The sequence below is a fragment of the Zea mays genome, chromosome 1 (assembly GCF_902167145.1).
Source record: "Zea mays cultivar B73 chromosome 1, Zm-B73-REFERENCE-NAM-5.0, whole genome shotgun sequence".
Lineage (NCBI taxonomy): Eukaryota > Viridiplantae > Streptophyta > Magnoliopsida > Poales > Poaceae > Zea > Zea mays.
In genome coordinates this window covers 44,162,997-44,184,844 of record NC_050096.1, presented here as the reverse complement: position 1 = coordinate 44,184,844, position 21,848 = coordinate 44,162,997, and the positions used below count along the sequence as shown (strand labels likewise).

Here is a 21,848-nt window from a genome sequence, read left to right as displayed (position 1 = left end):
TAACCCACATAATTGGCAGAGGCACTGTGTTGCAGCTGCAATTCAACTACGTGTTGGAGTTGGCAAGCCTCAAACACAATCATGTGTGCGAACATATCGTCGAGAGAGAGGCTCGGTCTTCATTGTCATAGAGGTGATGCATAGGTCATAGTGAGTCCGAACCCCACCAACAAATAGGCGGGGACCTTCTCATTGCAGAGGGGCATCCGACGAGCTCGATGATGAGCCATGTGATCTTGTGAAAGAAGTCGGCAACAGACATATCATGTTTATTTGAAGTAGCAAGATCCATAAGGATTTACACCATAAGTGCAAGTTTGCAACACATTAGATATGTACATTAAGGGTCGGTTTGGTAACTACATTTTTCTAGAAGATTCCTATTTTACCAAAGAAAAATAAACTAATTTTCCTTAGAAAAATAGAAATCCTTTAAAAAATAGGATTCACAAAGCCCTAAGTTGAACAAAAGTTGAATCTTGCATTTTTTTTCATAATAGGTTGCAGTGAGCATCGCCATCTGCGGTGCCACGGCCTACTGAAACAGCCATGTCCATGCAGACAGTAATATACTCTTTTTTTATTCGTAACGTTTTAGTTCAAAAATGAACTATCACTAGCAGACGACAAATATTTAAGAACGAAAATAGTACTAACCTAAGTATACATGACCTTTACGCGCTCAACACAAGACCAGTCACTCAAACATGTTCGTTGTCCAAAAGACGAGAACAAGGTTCCTATTTACATGCTTTCGGTTATTCATCACCACAGTGAAAATTTGCACATGGTAGACCACTATAGAACCCTAAGCTTGGTAAGGAAGGCCGCACAGAAGTCAAGGAAGAGCAGCTGAGGTCCAGTAACTCTCTGCATATCTAAGAGGTACTTGTCGTCCTTCGTCTTGTAAAGCTGAGAAAGAATAAAACAATGTCAGCAAATGCAGCGCCAGAGAATAGGCATTTGAAGTGCACTAGGCCATATCCACTAGACTCCACATTATTGGAATATAATATAAGTGAATTATCCACTCCTCCTATCAGATTAAGCTTTTGTGTTAGATTGGTTGGTACATACAACTTAATATGGTATCAAAGCGAGAGATCTTGAATTCGAATCCTGATTAGCGCAATTAAATAAAATAATTGTTGCTCCCTCCTATTCCACGCCTGAGACCCTAGAGAGGCTCGACGTGAGGGGGGTGTTGGAATATAATATAAGTGAATTATCCACCCCTCCTATCAGCTTAAGCTTTGGAGTTGGATTGATTGATGCATGCAACTTATTTTACATCCATTATCAATACATCAACCACTTACATTATTCTACACCCATCTCACTTCCTACCATAACTCCTATTTAAACTCCGCTCTGTAAATAGAGCAGTCTAAAATGCATTTTGTGCCGCTATATACACGATCTGTTAAGCACGTACGGCCTTAGTGCGAGTACTAGATGTAATATATGGTTGACTGGTGATGTTAAGCGTCAAAAAAACTGAAAGTTCGTTTGGTAAAAACGGCACCAGATAGGTAATACCAGATGCATGTGTTGAAGATTCACATGCTGGAAACACAAATTAGGAATTCCATTTTTTAAAAAAGAAGAATCAGGGAAGGCGGCTTGAAAATACACAGATTACTTATATTATTAAAGAGAATTCAAACCATAACATTGAAAGAAATAGAGAATGCATTGCTCTGTCACCACTCCAACAATAATTCAAAACATGTGATGGACAAATCAACAATAATGGGTTATATCATGATGATGAAATTTAGTGTAACGAGCTACTACACACCTGGAATTCAAACTTGATCACAGTAGGTAGCCTCCCATTAGCATCATCATTATCCATGATGGTAGAGTCACCAAGAAAGCTGTTGCTGGCATCTAACGTGTCATTAACTTCAGGAAACCCTGGGCACCATCTGCATTTCACGTTGTAGTGCCCATTCTTCTTCCATCTGACGTTTAATTCTTGAAGTGCTTTTAAGACCTCAACCATTATTTCACGAGGGTGGGCCCGAGACTGTTGGTTAAGTGATACATCAATACAAGTGCTAGGCCATACAAAGTAAAGTAAAATGAACAGTATCCAATACCTGAAGTCCAAGCGCCCATTTTCTTTCAACAGGATAATATGGCCGCAAACCACTGCTATGAGGATCACTGCTTCCTGGAACATAATTCCTCGTACCAGAACTAGATGATTCAGATGACGCCAGCTGATTTAAATTCCTGTCCTGGAGAGGCAACCATTCAAACATCTAATAGTGTTAGAATCATCAATAGATCAAATAAACCCTCAAGATCTTTTTTGAACACCCAGGTGTTGTTAATGTGTACTAACCATTGATTCTTGATAATCTGCCCCAAGATAGCCACTAGTTGCTCTAAACCGATTGTCCAATAGTAAATAATATGCAACAGTTGCCTACAAAGTTTTCAAAAATTTAGTAAACAAGTCACCAAAAGGAACATATAAGGCTCACAATGCATGTCCATACCTCATTTTGAAGTCTGCTGCACAGTGATTCACACACATGGTTCTTGTTAAATCCCATATTAACAACATCTCGAAGTGTATCTTCATCAATCTTCAAAAATGATAATGTTAGAAAATGTTAGAACATTGTTAGGAGAACGGTAGGTGGCTAGTAAGTAAAAATCAATCCAATGGAAACGCCTAAATATCCCTCAAAAAAGGAACGCTGCCTGAAAAATTTAGTGCTCCACTCATGTACTCCGTGAGACATACATGCTAGTGGATCGGTGTTACTATACAGACTACCTGCAGTAAGGAATTACTCCAAGATACAACTTTTGACTATAGATTTCTACAACATTATGTTCAATAGATATTAGATACTACAGAAACATGCTTATAGAAGTATTTTTCATGGAAAATAGATAGATGATATTCTGATATGAACAATATACACATCTACTTTTTCCTACATATTAGTGGACAAAATTAGAAACTTTGAACACAAGCATGCAATAGCAGTATAGCCACTTATAACTGAGAGGACATACCATTTTGGCTTGTTGTGTCGTATCTGGTGGAGGCACTGCCAAGTAACGTGGAAGGCGAATCTGGAACCATTGATGCTCCCGAATTTCCCTAATTGTGATTCTCTTCATAGGCTCAACAACAAGCATTCGTGGGATCAAATCCCTGGCCAAAGCAGACAAATGACTTGGAAGTGTGTAGATACCTCCCTAAAACCGTAAAACCAGATAGAGAGTGGTCATAACTCCAGAACAGAATCTAATTGTTGCAAGGTTTGTATTCCACATAAGTGCTTTCTCACCTTAATTTTTTTGAACAGATTGGGAATATTCTCATCATCAAATGGAAGAGTTCCACAAAGAAGAGCATAAAGAATCACCCCACAACTCCATACATCGACCTCAGGTCCAGCATATAGTTTACCAGATATTACCTGCAAAAGAACACTCACTATGTATCAAGAAACATGGTGTTCTAAAAAGGAAAAAAAAATAGATCAGCAAACTCACAGCAATAAGAATAAAATACCTCTGGAGCAGCATAGTTCGGACTCCCACAGCTAGTCTTCAGAAAATGGCCATCATGCATGACATTGCTCAGACCAAAATCCGCAAGTTTTACATTATACTTTGAATCAAGTAACAAGTTTTCCGGCTTTAGGTCACGGTGGACAACCATGTTTCTATGGCAGTATTCGACGCCAGATATGATCTGTTCATGAATTTTTCCAATGTGAAAAAACAACTAATAAAACAAACCTGGAATTTAGATATAAAAGAAAAAGGAATATTTTAATTGTCGTATCCTCCATGGAAAGATGTAATGTTTAAATCATGATTTGAAATTCTGAACTACATGCAATAGTGATACCCTAAGACAAAGCAATTACCACATCATGCTTGCAAGTCAAAATGGTGGCAGATCAGAAGATAAAAATAAGGCAAGGCAAAACTAATCCAGATACTTAATGAGAGCACATTAAACACAACAGAAACAAATGAAGAATATGAATGCACTATCCATAAATATCAAAATTCAAAGCAACAAGATAAAACCGTTCTTTGATAACTACCTATTGTGACTCAAAAAAAGCATGTTACTAGAAGTAACCAGCCAAGAAAAGTGATAAATACCTGCTGGAAGATTCGACGAGCTTCATCTTCCTGTAATCTGCCTTTCTCAACAATGTAATCAAATAACTCGCCATACTTACAATATTCCATCACAACATATATATCTGTAGGTGTGTATATGACCTCATAAAGCCGAATGATATGGGGGTGAATGAACAACTTCAATATCTTGAATTCTCTCTTTGCTGGAAACATGATAGGGAGGGATGTGGTCTTAATTATCAAAGCAACTCCATGTATTAATATTATCAAAAGCACTATTAAAACTAAACTTGTTTATTATCAAAAAAATATTAGTGAAAATGCAAAATGACTGGATAACAAACCATACCTTTCTCTTCCATTTCCATATTTCTCATTTGGCGGCAGTTGATGATCTTTATAGCAACCCTATGTCCAGTAAGCTTATGCTCTGCAATCTTCACTTTTCCAAATGTACCGATACCTAAAGTTCTTCCCAGGTTGTAGTTCCTTAATGCTTCAGAATGCCCACTCCCTTTACTACTTCCATCCATTTTCACTCTGCCATTAATAAAAGCAGATATTATGTTCGTTGTATAAGAATTAGTGCAGTATACTTTATTTTTAACAGGATTCATTACCCGGTAGAAATATAGATCATACTTGGTGTACAATGCTCCTAATTGCCCCCACAACATAAATTATTGAACTTAATTACGGATATAAAACTATGTAAATGCTCAAATCCATTCTATTTAAGAATAAAAAGGAATGCCATCATGCATTTATGCGATCGCATCCTCCCATAAGCCATACCAAAGCCTTTGCAGGCCTTTGTCCTCTACAAAACCTCCTAAGCCATCCCATCAACCATTAACCATCAACGTAGCCTTTTAGTCTCAAGCAAGTTGGGGTAGGCTAGAGTTAAAACCCACAAGAAGTCACCAAAAAGAGAAAGAGAAAGAAAAAGGGGAGGAGGAAGAGCTTTTGAAAGCACTAAAAGGGAAAAGTCCTAATCATGGTTCGGGCACGTGGATAACTTATTTTCAAGCACTTCTATCAAACACAACTCCATTGAGATATTCCATTCCTTCAAGTCACTTTTGATTGACTCCTCCCATGTCAAGTTTGGTCGTCCTCTACCTCGCTTCACATTATTGTCCTGTCTTATGATGCCTCTGTGCACCGGTGCCTCTAGGGGTCTACGGTGGACATGGTCAAACCATCTCAACCTATCTCAACCGGTGTTGAATAAGCTTTTCTTCAATTGGTACTGCTCCTAGCCGATCGCGTATGTTATCGTTTCTCACTCGTCCAATCTTGTGTGCTCACATATCCAACGCAACATACGCATCTCTGCGACACTTAGTTGTTGGATATGTCGTCTCTTAGTAGGCCAACACTCAGCCCCATATAACATAGCAAGCCTAATCGCCATCCTGTAGAACTTGCCTTTCAACTTCTATGGCACTCTCTTGTCGCATAGGACTCCTGATGCTTGACGCCATTTCATCCACCCCGCTTTGATCCTATGGCTAACATCTTCATCAATATCACCATCTCTTTGTAGCATCGATCCCAAATAATGTAAGGTGTCCTTCTTTAGTACTACCTGGTCTCCCAAGCTTACATCTCCATCCTCATTAATTGTAGTACCAAAGTCACATCTCATATACTCAGCTTTGGTCCTACTAATTCTAAATCCTTTTGACTCTAGGGTCTGACGCGGTAACTCTAGCTTTCTATTTACTCCTTCCCGGCTTTCATCTACTAGAACTACAAAACCTCTTAAGCCATCCTAGGAAAGTAGAATTCCCGATTACAGCACAACCTTTATAGTGCCTGCTCAGTGCTCACTGGATCTCGTCCATGGATGTTCAGGCCTTGCATCCACAATATTTAATAGGTGGTGCAAAAAGTAGATTAACACAGCAAGAGCTCCCTTGGTGCTGGAAAGAGATTAGTAAGCAATGGAATCATGTTGGTTTAATTCCTTTCAAAAGCCCTAACCAGCAGAGGTAACCCGGCCACCTCAGACAAATAGATCGATAACGGCAGCACCTAATTCGCATGAGTACCTAGTATCAAGAGTCAAAACGCTTAGTATTAACACGTGAATCTGCACGCAGAGCACACTCCAGTGACCAATCAGCTACTACGGTTTCATCTATACAAGAAACGGACGGGATATATAAATCGGAATCGCTCGGTCAGATAGGCGTTCAGTTCAAAAGCTAAAAATTGAGGAAAGTGAGGTCGACTGTACGTTCAATCGACTGAGAAACTATAGACGCAAGAGATCGCATGGAAGCAACCAAGCGATGAGAGCCTAGCCGGGAAGAATCCAGATAACGACACTAGAGAGCACTTCCTTACAGACCTGGTGGGCTGGTGTTGCGTCCGTGGAGACGAACACCGCCTCGCTCTAACCGTCCGTCAATATCCTCGCCCTCCCCAAGGAAATGCGACAGCGAGCCCACCTTGATCCGCAACTCAAAACCAACCCCCGAATCCCCCGACAATTATTCCCCCAGTTCCGAATCCGAAGAATCGAAGCAGGAGAGCCGTGCGAACCAGGAGGAAATCCACGAGAACAGCAAGCAGCGTGGTTACCTTACTTACCGGGTTCGCCGGCCCTCGACAGGTCAACCTTCCTGCGCGCGGACGAGCGAGTGCGGGCGGAGACGGGGAGAACACCTACGAGTGGGAGAGCGGGGCGGAGAGGGCTTTTGGACTTGGGGGCGTATGCCCGGCTTTGGTCCGATTCCGGGGGGCGGAGCGCGGAGGCTTTAACCCGGTGTTAGGTTAATTTTAATCGTCCGCCCTAGGCCGGGTTGGGCGAGGAGGCGGCGTTACCGGGGGAAGATCACCGTCGCGCTGACGTGGCAGCTCGCTCGCCCGGCCGCGCCCGCGATTCGGTCTTTCCGTCGTTTTGTGGCTCCTCTAGAACTTTTTTTTTCCCTTCTCTTTTTTGTCGTGTGCGTGTGTCCGTTTTTATTCCTGGATGGCGTAGCCGGGCCGGACGACGGCTGGGGCTTGTCGGAGGTGCTTTTGGTCGCAGGTGGAGTGGGGACTGGGGAGCTGACACGGCGCTGATGCGGTGCGGCTTCGGAGTACGGTTGTATCCGACGAGGAGGATCTGTGGATTGGTCGCGTCCTGCACGTGGTGAATGGTTCTCCTGGTTTGTTAACCCACAGTCCACACACGCATGACGCCATTGACGCGATCCCTGGCGGGCGGCGGCGGCACATTTGTGCTGCTCCGCAGTTCTTAGCTGTCGTGATCTCGTGGCTGATGGCCATCGGCCGGCCGATCCCTTAGGGCTTGTTCGGTTATTTCAATTCCATGTGGATTAATGTGTATTGGGATGGATTGGAATGGATTTTGACTTGATATGGATTTAAACCGACTCAATATCACCCAATCCACATGAATTGACCGCGAAACGAACAAGGCCTTAGCTAGCTCGACTTATAATCAGCTCGTTTCGAGTCGATTCGTTTTAATTTTATCATGAGATGAGTTTTATAATATTAACAAGTCAGTTCGAGCTTCATCGATCTGAGCTGGCTCGATATCCAGTCCTACTCATCATCGTCCGACGTAGGAGACATGGTATTATTAAAATATTTCCACTCACATTAGTGATGCGAGAGATTAACAAGGTTAAATGTGCCCTCGTGACATGTCCCTACTCGCTAAGACCTTTATTAATACTGTAGGATAATACCATAAAGTGAGTGCCCCTCCAATCACTACTACTCCTTATGTCTTTAGTGTAGACGTCCACAGTAGCTTTGTTCTGCCATAGCGCGCTCCGCCGCACCCCCGGTCCCCACGCCCGCAATCCCCGCCGCCGTCCTCGCGGCCGCCGCGCCCGCAAATCCCTACAGTAGCTGCAGCTTCATAAGCTGCCTCGCCATCATCGCAGGAATCATCGCGTCGTAAGCCGCCCGCCATCATCGCCCCTCGCACCTTCCTTCGCCAACAATCACAGATCGCCCCGCATTCGTGCTCCCCTCGCGTAATCCTAGGAAACCTTCATCGCCTCGTGTCCGTGCTCCTGCCCCGGCCCACCTTCCTACAGCAGCTGCAGCTCCCTCCGGCCTCCGGTGGTCTGGCACACCGCCTCCTCGCCCAGATCCGTCCGTGGTCCACCCCTCCTGCCCTCGCCCTGTCCTCGGCGCCCCTCGCCTTCGTACCCTCGTCCTCGACCCGCACCCTCGCGCAAGGATCCCCTTCCGCTTCTTCCACCGCCCGCTTGGAGTCCAACACCCGCACACGGTGGTGCTGGGCACTGCCCCGCCGGTTCTCGGTCGCATAGGGACCCACGACCCGTCGCCCGCGTAAGGCGGATACTCGCTGAGCGTGCTCGGAAATATCCTCGCGCCGGTGGGGAGCTCCGGCTCCAGGAAGAGCATTGTGGTGCTGGGCACCGCCCCGCCGGATTCAGTCGCACAGGGACCCGGAAGCTCGGGTGATCCGCCTCTCCCTCCCTCCACCATCGCGGCCATCTACCAGGTTCGTGTCACTGAGATCCCACTTCTCCTGCATGCCGGCCTCTGTACCCCAGATCCCACTTCTCCGTAGCAATCCACCGCGTGCTGCTGCCGTCGAACCAGTCCACGTCGAGCGGCTATGTGTTCCAGAGCGACAGGGTGTCCTTCTCCGGCTCCTCATCGTTTGACGGCTCCAATTCCTTCTCGTTCCAGACGCTCCAGCTGTGCCAGTACTCGACCGCTGGACGGTGGCGCCTACTTCTTCGTGGGCGCCAACTCGCAGGTGTTCGCCAACACGGGCACGCTGGTCACGTGCGTCAACAACTTCCCCAAGACCCGCGACGTGGGGCTCGGCATCCTCAAGGGATTCGTCGGCCTGTACGGCGGCGAGGACGCTGAGTCGCTCATCCTGCTCGTCGCCTGGCTCCCTGCGGCCGTGTCCGTCGCGTTCGTCCACACCGTCTGCTACATGTTGTACCCGCGGTGGTGGGCAGGAGACGAGCTCCGACCCTTCTTCTGCTTCCTCTACCTGTCCATCGCGCTGGCGTGCTTCCTCCTCGTCATGATCGTGGTGCAGGGGCAGGTGCCCTTCTCCCGCGCCGCGTACGGGGTCGCCGCCGCGCCACTGCTCATCCTCCTTTATGACCACGTACGTGGTGCAGGGGCAGGTGCCCTTCTGCTCGTCATGTTGCTTTTTACTAGATTTTGATTCTTCTATTTAAATACCCAAACTGTTGACTGGTATTGTACATGCATAATATTTGGGAGGAATCAATATCACCTTTCTATGGTTTGATTGCTATGAAATATTTCATTAAATCACTTGATCTTAATAGGAACTTGGAGAGGACTATCAAGTCCTAAGTGATCTGGGAAAAAGGAGACTTATGATAAGTGTGGAAAGGTGGGTATTCCCAGTAAGTCCCGAGTTGTTTATGATATTTTATAAATATTTTTCGTAAAAAGGCAATCTGCTCATGATTATTCAGATTGAAGTGATTTATCTATTTTGGGGCATAGAGCATGGTTTGATTTGCTAAGATAGTAAGCAAGTAAGGTTGACAGAGATATCGTGGTCTGCCTATTCGTGCATAAAAGTCCTCTCTAGAAATGAAAAGGGACTAGCTAGCCTTTTAGACAACCATGTTGGCAACACCATCGGAATAAGTTGTGACTTCACAAAAGATTTCTATCAAATGATGCAACACGCTATCAGAACTCCTTTATAGGGACTTTCATCATTGCTGCTTGGCAAATTCGAAAGCAAAGGAATGACTTGGAAAAAGCTCCTGTGAAGAAATAGATTTAGTGAAAATCTTGTATAGCTGTCCTAGATTAGTACTGCAGCTCACCTCGGCTGACGGTTGGCTTCTCTGTTCTTTTGCTGCTCCTTTGAGGCCCCTTCGTGCAATGTTGTTCTTGTTTCCTTTTGTTTAATAAAACATACCGTGGAGAGCCTCACCGGCAGTATTTTCCGCTCTAAAAAGGGACAGTTCAGACTACACATGCTTGTGTGAAAAGAAGTGTTAAAATTTCAATAAAATGTTGCACATGCTTGTGTGAAAAAGGATGTAAATTATTTGTGCCTTGCTTTGTAAATCGTTTCTTAGTTGTTTTACAACACATTCTGGGATAACATGGTGGATCTTGCTGTTGTCTTTGAGATGCTTTTTGGAAGTGACTATTTTGAAGATTACGTTGGCCAGCTTGCTCTAGCATCTATAGCTTCGGTGGAGGTTGAAGAAAACTCAAACAGACAAGAAGCAAGAGCAAAAGTTCAAGAAAAGATAAAAGTATGTTTTTCCTGCCTGTTGTTTTTCCGAATCATTTGCATCCAGGGTATTGTTCGATTTAGGATCCACATTGCCACTTATAATATGAACTTAATTAACTTCACTATGGTGCAGGAGTTACAAAATGAAAGAGAACAAAAGCTTACTCAACATCGGCGATAGTCGCGCCGTACTGGCACAGCGGACCGAGTCCGACCTGTCGCGGGCGCTCGTCGCCCCACGGCCCGATGCCAAGGCAGTGGTGGCGGGGTGGACCTTGCAGGAGTCAAGTAGGAGATCAAGCGGCAGTTCGACGTGTGCTAGACGGGGGGCCTCACCGCGCTGCAGCTCGCCACGAACCACATCACCAGCTTCTATGAGGTGACAACATGCATGCGCGCAGTCGATCGATGATGGTGGCACATTCTCGATTGCTTATAATTATCATGTTGGTAACTATTTTTGTACATCAAGTCTTCAGTTCTCACGTACAGCCTAAGATGGCTACTCCAAACTTTGTTGCATCTTGGTGTTTGTTAGTAGTTATCTTTGTCATGTTGACAGGTGCAGTAAAGGTTATATATGCTAAATTCTTAAGATGTGGTTTTCCCTTAATTGCCCTTGTCAGCCGCCATGCTTTCCTTTTTGAAATGAGCATGAAATGCTGGTTAAGGATTGTCAGTGATGGATAGTTTTTGATAACTTTGCTCATCCCAGAACTTATTGTAGTAATTTCATGATTTATTTATTGTAGGAAAGCAAATGGTGGAAGGAACTTTTAGATGAGAATACTTATATGAAAGCACTAATGGGTGGAATACTTTGCATGAAAAACTAAGCATTTGGTTCTGATTACACTTTTTGTGTCTTTTTCATATTTATTGTATGAAAGCAACCGGCGGGAGGAACTTTTAGATAAGAATACTTATATGAAAACAGATTATAGTGGCAAAATGACCTTGCTCCTTGATGTCCTGTCAAAAAATTCTGAATTAGGTGACAAAGTACGTGTTTAGCTAGAGCCTGACCACTCTGGATTTGGTGGAGTTTTATCTAGCAAAATTACAAATCAATGGAAAAGAAGGCAAACAATGGAAGCAAGGGAAGGATCGATACATGTATGCTTCCACACTTTAAGTTTTTTTTACAGAAAATTGCAGGTACTGTTGTGGTATTTTCACAAGTATTTGTTTTCTTTTGGTTTCTTATAGTTAGTATCTACATGTTCATGAGATAAGTTGTCCAGAACCTACTGCCTCAACAAGATCCTGGACCTATTGCTTTGTATGCATGTGTTTCCACGGCCTCCCCATACTCTTCTCGTGATGTAAATATGCAAACATTATAAATGACAATGTGGGCACCTTTTCGGTTAATAAGGAAGAACCGGGCTAACAATAGTATGTAATTTACAAATTGCTCTCACTATTCTACTTTTTTGGCTTTGTAACAGTATTGCAAAGAATTTCTGCGTCCCTTTGGTGCTGATGCCACCCTTTTACAAATGAAGGCTCTATCACAAGCTCTTAGCATCCTCTTGCACCTAGCAGATGTGGATAGTACCCCCATGGCCGACACAGTTGTGCAAGTAAAGTGACTTGACTTCATTCCTCGATCAGGACCTCTTGGTTCAATTAGACAATACTACCTACCCAGTACAACTGATAAACACCCAGTCTTACCAAATTTGACATCTACCTTATATATCTTTATTCTCTACCCCAAGTATTGATTGCATTCTATCAAATACCAAAGATTGTTTTCTCATGTCAGTATATCCAATGCAGATGGTTCTAATGATGAAGTTTCTGCATGTACAATCAGAGAGGAAGGCCTTGATTATCCAATATGTTGAGTATCCTTCCACTTTGTGGAGAATGTTCTCTATGTCTTGTGCAGTGACCATGCAATGTGCGGAAACTTGTTTATATTTTTTTACATTTGAAGCGGTGATAATGTAAAATTTATTTATAAAGTTTACGTGTGAATAGTTGAGTTCTTAATCCTTCGCAATTGTCTTAGAATTCAAATGATTGCAACATAAATGTATTGAATAATCTGTATGGTACTTTATGGTGAAGATTTGGGCGTGTTTGAACAATTATCCAATTTTAAATAAGATTTAACTATGTGATATATCATAGTGATGTTTGTTGTTACATATCTATGTTTTATACTACTTTTTAACTCCGTGGCAACGCACGGGCACATACCTAGTAGTTATATAACTTTAGCACTCTAAAATTATAGGTTTAAAAAGTTGCTAAAACACTTTAAAGAGTAGAAAAATATTTATGCTCCAACAGTTCTCTATTTATTACTTGTTAATTTTTAGATTTGTCCACGTCAAAAAAAGTGAGCATGTCTTTTATTTTTAATTGAGCTGACGGTAGAAATCAGTATCAACAATCTTTTCTGACATCTTGGAAGATTAGAGTTATCGATGGAACACCATGCGGTCATGGTGACGACATGAAGACATCACAAGAGGTGCTTTAACGGCACCTCGGTATAAAAGGTTGTCTAGCGGTGGTGTGTCAAGGTGTTTGGGCACTAGAGATAGATTTGTGGTCAACGAGATGGTGGGACGGCGTGAAACGGTGACAAAGTATCGTTTTTCGCAATGAACAATACCAACATTGATTTAGGAAGTCCCAGCGAGGTTAATAAATGTAGGGATAAAATTAAGTTTTTTAGTGAGTTTGTAAATTTAGGGGCATGCTTTACATAATTGTTGGAGAAGAGTTTTTTTTAAAAAAAATAAATTTATATTTAAGAAGTTATTTACATAACTATTAGATATAGTCTAAGCTGCAAGGTAGAAGTCTGTTAAAAAAAGTTTAGAAATATTGAAGGTGTGTTCAACTGAGATGTGACTTCGAAAAAAACGTAGATTGTGGGCTATATGAAAGTTGTAAGTTCCGTGTGAAAAAAAAATACGATGCTCAAAATGACAGATAAATTACGTTTGTCTATTTTTTTATAATAATTAAAATCTAATATCAATCACAACTTAATCGGAGTGACTAAGGGTCGGTTTGGTTGGGCTGTGGCTGTGAAAAAAGCTAATGTGGGCTGTGAGCTGTGGAAAAAGCTGCTGTGGGCTGTGAGCTGTTAAAAAGCTAAAAACCGTTTGGTGGAAACCACTAAAAGTCATTAAAAGTTCTTAAATATATGTTTTCACAGTTCCATCCAAAAGCCACTAAAAGCAGGTCCAAGGGTGCTTTCAGTTTTGCACTGCGAGAAAGTCAGCTTTTAGAAAAAGCTGCTTTCTGGATCCAGCCCTTTGGTTTGGCTTTTGGCTTTTAGGGGGCAAAAGCCAAAGCCAAAAGCCAAACCAAACACACCCTAATATCCACACAGAGTTTTACACCATAATTTCACCGAACAAGAGTCTTGTTACCACAATTTGGGTGGTGATTTAACGTGGTAGTTTACGAGATAGAGAACTGAAAGTAAAACGCACCGGAGACAGGAAGATTTAGATAGATTCAAGCTCTCGAGTCTCGATGCAAGATAATACCCTATATCATGTATGTATGTAGCTATTGCTTATGATCCGATGATCTACTCCCTTGGGGCGTCTCATCTCTTCTTTTATAGTCTAAGGAGGGGGACGGTTACAGGAAGAGTATTTGGTATCGTAGTAGATAGACACGTATCGGGATGCATATCACTTTAGCTAAGTGTAACCATAGTCATAATAAACCGGTACAGTGGTAGCAACCCTCGACCCGAGAACGTCGTCCCCGATCCGGATACATGGGATCATTTTCGTTATTACCATGTAAAAATCTCTCACAAGTAGCATAGAACGTCCTCGATCCTTTCAATCCAAAAATTTTGTGACTATGAGTCTAACTAGAACTCTTAGTTCTACATTTACATGTAGATTTTCCTTTTCAGTCAGACTCTACTATATTACACAGATATGAATCTTACCTACTGATATGATAAGATTACGTGCCTCCATCTTTCCTAAATTGTCCTGGTATCTTCCTGTCATGTGGGTCGAGTCCTAGGATAGCACGACCTAGTGCTCGGTCTCAATTGTTAGGATCTTGTATATTAAGATGTCTTTGGGTACCCCTGATATATATCCTTTATAATCACTACGTTGCATGTGCATCGATCCTATAGACATGCATGCGCACATGAAGTGTACCATGAAATATAATCAAGTATAAAAGGCTACGTTCATTACCAACTATATCGTACCAAGCTACATGGGTGTGTCTATAGATGTAACTTATCAAACCTACCCCTATGGCAAGTGTGGCAATCACGTCGAGAAGGATACCTATGACACTGACCACGACCCGGGGATGGACTTCGGTATGATTCTAAAAATAAGATAAAGATGTGGTAGTTATGTCTTATCTATTGTGAACCAAGGTTCATGTAACCTCTCTCCTCCTTTGGGATAGAAAAGGGAGGAGATGGGTACCATTTAAAAAGAACTCCAACCAAGGGCATTCAATTCGATTTGACCAAAGTAGTTCCATTTAGAGATAACCAAGTTTAGAAAAGACCCTCATCATCTAAAAGGCACATATAAAGGTGAATTAGAACTATTAGTCTAGAACTGCAAACACAACAATGAGGCGAGGATAAAAACTAGAAGGTCTTGATGTTCATTGGTGTTTGAGATTGTAATCTTTTCCTTCTTTGTGCAGTGTTCATTAATCAATGAGTAGTAAGAGGATATAGGATATTATGCATACTACAACTTGAACCTTTCTAACTATCTATGTGTTGGATCCTAGTTGTGCTTAGGTCCACCATGACTACTGACCTACGCTGTGCTCCCTCCAAACTTTCTCTTTGGTACTCCATATGTACCTTGGTGTTGTTACGCGACCACAACCTTAAATGGAAAAATGATCAAAAATTAAAGTTATAGTTCTCAAAAGGTTAAACAACTTCGTCGTTGATATTCTTTTTTCCATTTGAAACCATGTAGCCAAGGAAATTACATTTAAATTTACTCACATATAAAATTTAGAATTTTCAAACGATCTTTTATGGAAAAAATAAAAATAAAGTTATAGATCTCAAAAAAAATATGCAACTTTTATAGTTGACAGTGTTTTATCCAAAATCATATATGTATGGAAAATTATATTTGGATTTCTCATATTTGAAATTTAAATTCTTTAAACGATCTTGGATGGAGGATCGATCAAAATCAAAGATGTAGATCTTAAAAAGTTATAAAGCATTGTCACTGAAATTTTTTATTTAATTTATTAATATTATAAATAATCATTTTAAAACCGGATAAAATAAATTAAGAAGGATAAATATCACATTTGAACTGAAGTAATGTATGAGTGGACTGATTTGGGCATGAACATGCGAAGTCGTAGGTAGCGAGTTTGCGATTAAGGTTGTGTCAATAGAGCGTGCATATAGACATGTAAAATATTGTTTTATTCTGTAGAATGCAATATTTATAGAGTGAAGTTTAAAATATAAAGTGTGATATGAAGCCGGATAGACGATAGTCTGTTGTAAACATGCATATGAGGTTGTCTACTGTCTACATGGATTTAAGGAAAATTGTGTTATCTTGGTTCTTTTTTATTTATTGTGTTTTATTTTTAAAATTAAACTAGTGGATAATAAATATTCGAGAACGAGAATGGTGCTAGTAGTTTATTTTAGCACAGATTTGTGACATCTTGCAATGAGTTGTAGAGGCGGCGGGAGGAAAGGGGAAAGAGGGACGGCTGCAGTGGAAATGTGTAACAGTGGTAAGAGTCTAAGAGAGTAGCCGAAGTACCATTGGTTATGGCTGACAGGCTGAGCAACTGGATAAGAAAAAGAAAAAAAAATGCTTCGAATCTAGCTTTTCTGTATAGCAGGCAAGCTTAGAAAATTACATCTATGGATGAAAATCAAAGAACACCATAACAAGTAGCTGTAAATCCAAAACAGCAAAACCGTCAAACTTTCTCAAAAACAATGTTGATGGAGGCTTTTATCCCATGACAAATAAAAGGAGCTGAGGTACGTGAAACGTGATTCATGATGAAGAATTGAAGATGGGGATGTTATTGTCCGAGTTGGAGCCGGCAGAATTGAGCATTCTATAAATGATATGCATGCTGAACTCATGGCTTGCATTCAGGGTACCAAAGGAGCTTATGATCAAGGGAGAGGGAAAAAAATCTAGAGAACGATGACCTGCAGGTGAAGCTAGCATTAGTGTGCATTACATTCATTTGATCATCGCCTTACTGTTCTAGGAGCCTGTTTGGTTTTTATGCAGGAGCGAAGCCAGCTTTCACGTTCATCGGGATCAGCATCATCTTGCATCGGTGGCATTAATATTATAAAGTGTTTAAACAATATTTTACACTGATTTCTCTGAAATCTATTGGTGTCAGTTGGCACCAACAATAAGTTATAGCTTCACCCCTGTTTTTATGGGATTTTTAGAATCTAGATAAAGATATCTCATAATAAATAAAACACCATTAGATAGTATGTCTAAGATACTGTGGTTGTATGTGCATTGTGAGATACTACCTTGGATTCTGTGCAAAATCAGATTCTAAAAATCTCAGAGAAACCAAAAGGATCCTGATGCTGAAGAATTTTATCTCATCAAATAGTAGAGAATGTCTCCGTGGAGTATAATAGAGTAGGCAATGAACTTTGCTAGTTTGGTGCTTCTTATCAGCCAGAACATAATTAGGTTTCCTATGATGTACTGGGCTGTATTTTGGTTACGGTGTCCAAAGATTTAGCTAGACCAAAGGTTTGATAGAATCATCTAGGTTTTAGAAACATTCTATTTATTTAAAATTAGAAAAAATGATTTTTCTAGCATTTATTTTGCTACATATCTAAATATAAGGTATATTCGCTAAAAGTTTCACTCCTAAATTTCTCTAGCTCTACTCCTTAATTCTGTAGTAAAGTGATTGCACTTGATTTTGGTGAGAGAGCAAGAAAGGGATTCTAGAGTAAGGCCTCGTTTCAATCTCACGGGATAAACTTTAGCTTCCTGTTAAACTTTAGCTATATGAATTGAAGTGCTAAAGTTTAGCTTCAATTACCACCATTAGCTCTCCTGTTTAGATTACAAATGGCTAAAAGTAGCTAAAAAAACTGCTAAAGTTTATCTCGCGAGATTGGAACATGGCCTAATTATGATTAGAGTTGAATAGAAAGCACTGATGAGAAGTAATTCTTGTTTGACGGAGGAGGAGCGATCCTTTAATTAGACCCCGTTCATTTCCTCCGGAACCCGTGTCTGCAATAGTTCAAGATTAGAATAGTTCACAAATTTGTATTATCTTGATAACTGAAATGTTTCATGTCAACCAATCCTGACTAACCGAACGAGACCACGAAGCTATGTTAAATGTCTCTATAATGTATACCTAAATTTATAATTGAATTATATATCTAAATTTTTTAAATTTATATATATTACCTATTAAGCTAATAGTATAAACTACAACACTATCATAACTTCACCCTCCCAGGCCTCCACCCCCGCGCACGTGCCCCTCACCCATCCAACCGCCCTATCCACCCCTTCCGCTGAGGATGCTCGCACGCCCGCATTCATCTTATATTTTACAAAAAAAAATCCTTGCTCTTTAGAATCAAACCCGCAGTCCTATAACTAAACCCTAACACCGTGCGGCTGAGCACCGATCGGTCCAGGTCCATGCACCCAACCCATCGGTCCACCCATCGCCCTCGATCCTGAAATAGAGATCAACCATCGCTGCCCCATCTCTAGAATCCCCACTCCCAAAACTCTGCCAGTCAGCGGTCCCGACACCGGTTACATGGCCGACGGCACCACCCCAAATGCAAATCAGTCCCGGACTGACTGGGCAGCCGGATTTGGTCCGCACCTCCCCCGTCCCCGTGCCACAACTCCCCTCCCCGCACGACACCATCCCCCCTCAGCTGCCACCATATCCCCTGCCCCCTCGGCTTCGACGACGTGCCGACGAGCAGCAGCTTCGACGGCATGCTGGCCGCGTTGGATGAGCCTCCTTGTCCCCGTGCTAGAACTCTCCTCCACGCACGACACCATCCCCCCTCAGCCGCCACGCATCTCCCCTGCCACCTCGACCTCGCGCCACACACCGACGAGCAGCGACTTCGACGACAGGCTGGCGAGCACGTGGGGATAGAGATGGCAATGGGTACCTGCGACCCGATACCGATGGGTATTTACTCAATTAGGGTATATATATGGGCTAAATATTCTACACATGGGTCTCTTATTGGGCAAAAATCTTCACTCAATGGGTAAACAGGTATTAGAACGTTCCACCCTCACCCATACCCGTTAACCTGCGGGTATAAAATACCCAGTATAAACTTAGCCCAAAAGCATGAACTTAAATTTCAGTCATCCATCTTTTTTACTATTTAACAATCTTTTGGGTCATAGTGTCATAGAAGGCTTAACGACTATTTGATGACCATATAATGGAACATGTAATGTGCTATGTGTACTACCCTAGTGTTGCTACTTTATCCAATTATCTTTGGTGTTGTTGAATGGATGGTTAAATGATGCTAAAAAGTTTATAATAGTATTTAAATGGATATACTTGACATTTGTATAATATACCATTTTAATAAATGTTTATTTTTTATGGTTACGGATGACCTGACGGGTACCTACATAGGTATGGGGGTAAATCCATACCCACCTGTGTATATGGGTGACCCAACAAGATTATTTTTTTTATCGTGGGTATGGGTATAGAGTGTAATAACCGAAGAGTATTTACCTATTGCCATCTCTACATAGAGATCCCATCTCGCCATTTTCTTGTGGACGTGCGAGGCCTGATTAGTTGCACGAGCGAACACAACGACAGCTCTGGTTTGTTGCTGATGGCGGCCACCGTGCCAACAGTGTTCTCCTAATCCAGAAATTGATGTCGCTTTTGCAATGCAAGGATGGAGTGGGTGATTATGACGACAAGCATGCCAAAAAGTTATGTTGCATGCAGTACAAGGTAGTGCAACTTTGATGATACCTATAAGTTGGTTGTGGCATTACCTGCAAGGTTCGTCCTTTTTATCTTCTACAACGGTAGCCATTAGCAGCAAGTTAGCTATTTTTTGATTTTCTATGCTCTTCTTCTAACCCCATATGCTTGTTTCAAAAAATCTTTATACGGAATTATCAATTTTAACAATTTAAAATTTGTTCACTCCTATTATTCATTCTTTATCTAAATGATGACATCGAGTGCATCGTACAGCATACTAAACGCGCATGCATTTCCCCGAAGAGCGTATATGGCTCACCGGGTACCAGGTACATGTTATAGCATGTCTAATGTTTTTATCAGTATTGAACTTTGTAATGTTAAAGCATGATCAGTTATACCACTAGCAGTAGGGGATTTATTGGTGTGTTTAGGGAGGTTTTTGGATTGATTGTGTCGGGAGGAGTAAATTTGTTGAAATTCTAATATCTGAATCGCCCGAGAGTTATTTGGAGCAGAGGTATCCCGAACGGCGGGCTTCGGAAGTTTGGTATCCCCAACCTTGCAATTGGAATCTTAGTATTATAATAGGCTTCGGGTTAGAAAATTGTTATCGTGGGCACTTTTAACAGTCGCTCTATCGGTTAACTTGTACCGGCTGCATTTACCGCGCGTGTGGACGGTTGGTGCCCTTCTTTTACGTTGCGCTAAGGATTTCCCGTTCGGCAAAACGGATCGCGAGCTCGCTCCTTTCTTCCTCTCCCTCTCTGTCCGTCTACCCGAGCGCTGCTCGTCTCCTCGACTGAACTGGGCGCTCCTGCTCTCTCCTCGACGAGCTCGCGACTGCTCCGTGCTCCCGGCCCTCGCCGGCCGGCGCTCCCGACAGCTCCGTGGCGCCCCTCGCCGGCGCTCCAGACTGATCCTTCAAATTTTTCGACCTCAAGAGCTTTCTTCACTAGAAGCTGACTGATATTTTTCGAGTTTTTACCAGCTTCAGCCGATGTTCTCTCAAAAGACAGTTTTTCAACGGCAACATTACCTTTGATGTCACAGTTCTGTACTTCTGTTCATTTATCTGAACCTTGCTATCCAACATTTCCTTTGAGAGAGAATTATGTGGAGCTGTATCGATATCCTGAGAAGATATGAAGGCACCGACCAAATTTGGATCACCAGATGTACCCAGAATTTGGACAGCTGAACCAGAGCTTTCTTCACTAGAAGCTGACTGAACCATCTTTGATCGCCAGTTTTTCAGGACAAGGGGAGCAACTGAAGAAACCAATAATATTTTCAGCACTTAAATTACTGGTAGCGCAAATAAAATCATCTGACACAAAATCTGGCGCCCTGACAACTAAACCTGGCTTCCTGACCATATTGTGCTGTCCTAAATGCATAATAATCTCTCCAAGACTGAACATCAACAGAGAACGAACTAAACTGTTCCTCCAGTCGCTGAAGCCTTGCCTCAACTGCTAAACCAGAACAACTTACAAATCCAACAGGAATTAACAGGCCAACCAGCATTGCTTCCAAGTTTATATCATACAAAGATGTGGCTGTTTCGCCCCCTGGCACAGTATTGGACATGATACTTATCTAACACTGTCATCCTGCAAGACAGTAGCAAAGAGGTTCTGAAAACTGAAGATAAGTTGTCATGTAGAAACACCTGACAGCAACAGTGATGAACTGAAGCTAGCTGAAAATATGTGGTTTCTGAAAACTGAAGATAAGTTGTCAAGTCTAGAGAAAGTACTTCAATACATTACATCACAAACAAGTCTAGAGAAAGTACTTCAATACATTACATCATCTGAAAACTGAAGCTAGCCTGGAAACTAGTTTAAGACATGACATCTGTCCTTATTTTCTAGACAGCGTTCATCTTCTTCTTTGGAGTCAGTTTTTTGACAGCACGCCTCACTCTCTTCTGTGGGGTAGTACCAACTGTTTCTTGTGGGGCAGTCTGGAGCGCCGGCGAGGGGCGCCACGGAGCTGTCGGGAGCGCCGGCGAGGGCCGGGAGCACGGAGCAGTCGCGAGCTCGTCGAGGAGAGAGCAGGAGCGCCCAGTTCAGTCGAGGAGACGAGCAGCGCTCGGGTAGACGGACAGAGAGGGAGAGGAAGAAAGGAGCGAGCTCGCGATCCGTTTTGCCGAACGGGAAATCCTTAGTGCAACGTAAATGCAGCCGGAACAAGCTAATCGATAGCGCGACTGTTAAAAGTGCCCACGAAGACAATTTTCCAACCGGAAGCCTATTATAATACTAAGATTCCAATTGCAAGGTTGGGGATACCAAACTTCCGAAGCCCGCAGTTCGGGATACCTCTGCTCCAAATAACTCATCGCCCGATGCCGAATCTCCAATCCATCCGTCGTGTGCTCGCTCTAGCCTTTTCCTTCTCCCTCGCGACGCGGCTTCGCCTCCCTATTCTGGCACGTTCCCGGTTCAACGGACCACGACGCATTCCCGTCCCCCAA

The 21,848-nt window shown here is 42.4% G+C and overlaps 1 protein-coding gene across 2 annotated transcripts; it reads right to left on the bottom strand.

Annotated features, from left to right (window-relative positions):
• Nucleotides 1-461: 461 nt before the first annotated feature.
• LOC542687 (SNF1-related protein kinase) lies at nt 462-7,031 on the bottom strand. Of its 2 annotated transcripts, none has more exons than XM_008650732.4 (11): nt 6,733-7,031; nt 4,481-4,671; nt 4,150-4,334; nt 3,545-3,727; nt 3,318-3,449; nt 3,040-3,225; nt 2,511-2,600; nt 2,354-2,437; nt 2,106-2,246; nt 1,802-2,032; nt 462-912 (listed from the first exon to the last, which is right to left on the bottom strand). In XM_008650732.4, exons 2-11 carry the CDS (start codon nt 4,662-4,664, stop codon nt 799-801), a joined length of 1,530 nt encoding a protein of 509 aa, XP_008648954.1. In that variant the 5' UTR covers nt 4,665-4,671; nt 6,733-7,031; the 3' UTR covers nt 462-798. The 2 variants fall into 2 exon arrangements, with proteins under 2 accessions (XP_008648954.1, NP_001105673.1); NM_001112203.1 differs by having other exon boundaries at nt 571-912; nt 6,724-6,838.
• Between the last annotated feature and the right edge of the window lie 14,817 nt (nt 7,032-21,848).

Excerpts from the sequence above, each read along its gene's own strand:
- LOC542687 (XM_008650732.4), bottom strand. The coding sequence starts at position 4,664 with ATGGATGGAAGTAGTAAAGGGAGTGGGCATTCTGAAGCATTAAGGAAC. Across the intron at positions 3,728-4,149 it reads CTCGTCGAATCTTCCAGCAG|ATCATATCTGGCGTCGAATA; the intron begins GTATTTATCACT and ends ATTCATGAACAG. Across the intron at positions 2,601-3,039 it reads CGACACAACAAGCCAAAATG|ATTGATGAAGATACACTTCG; the intron begins GTATGTCCTCTC and ends TCATTTTTGAAG.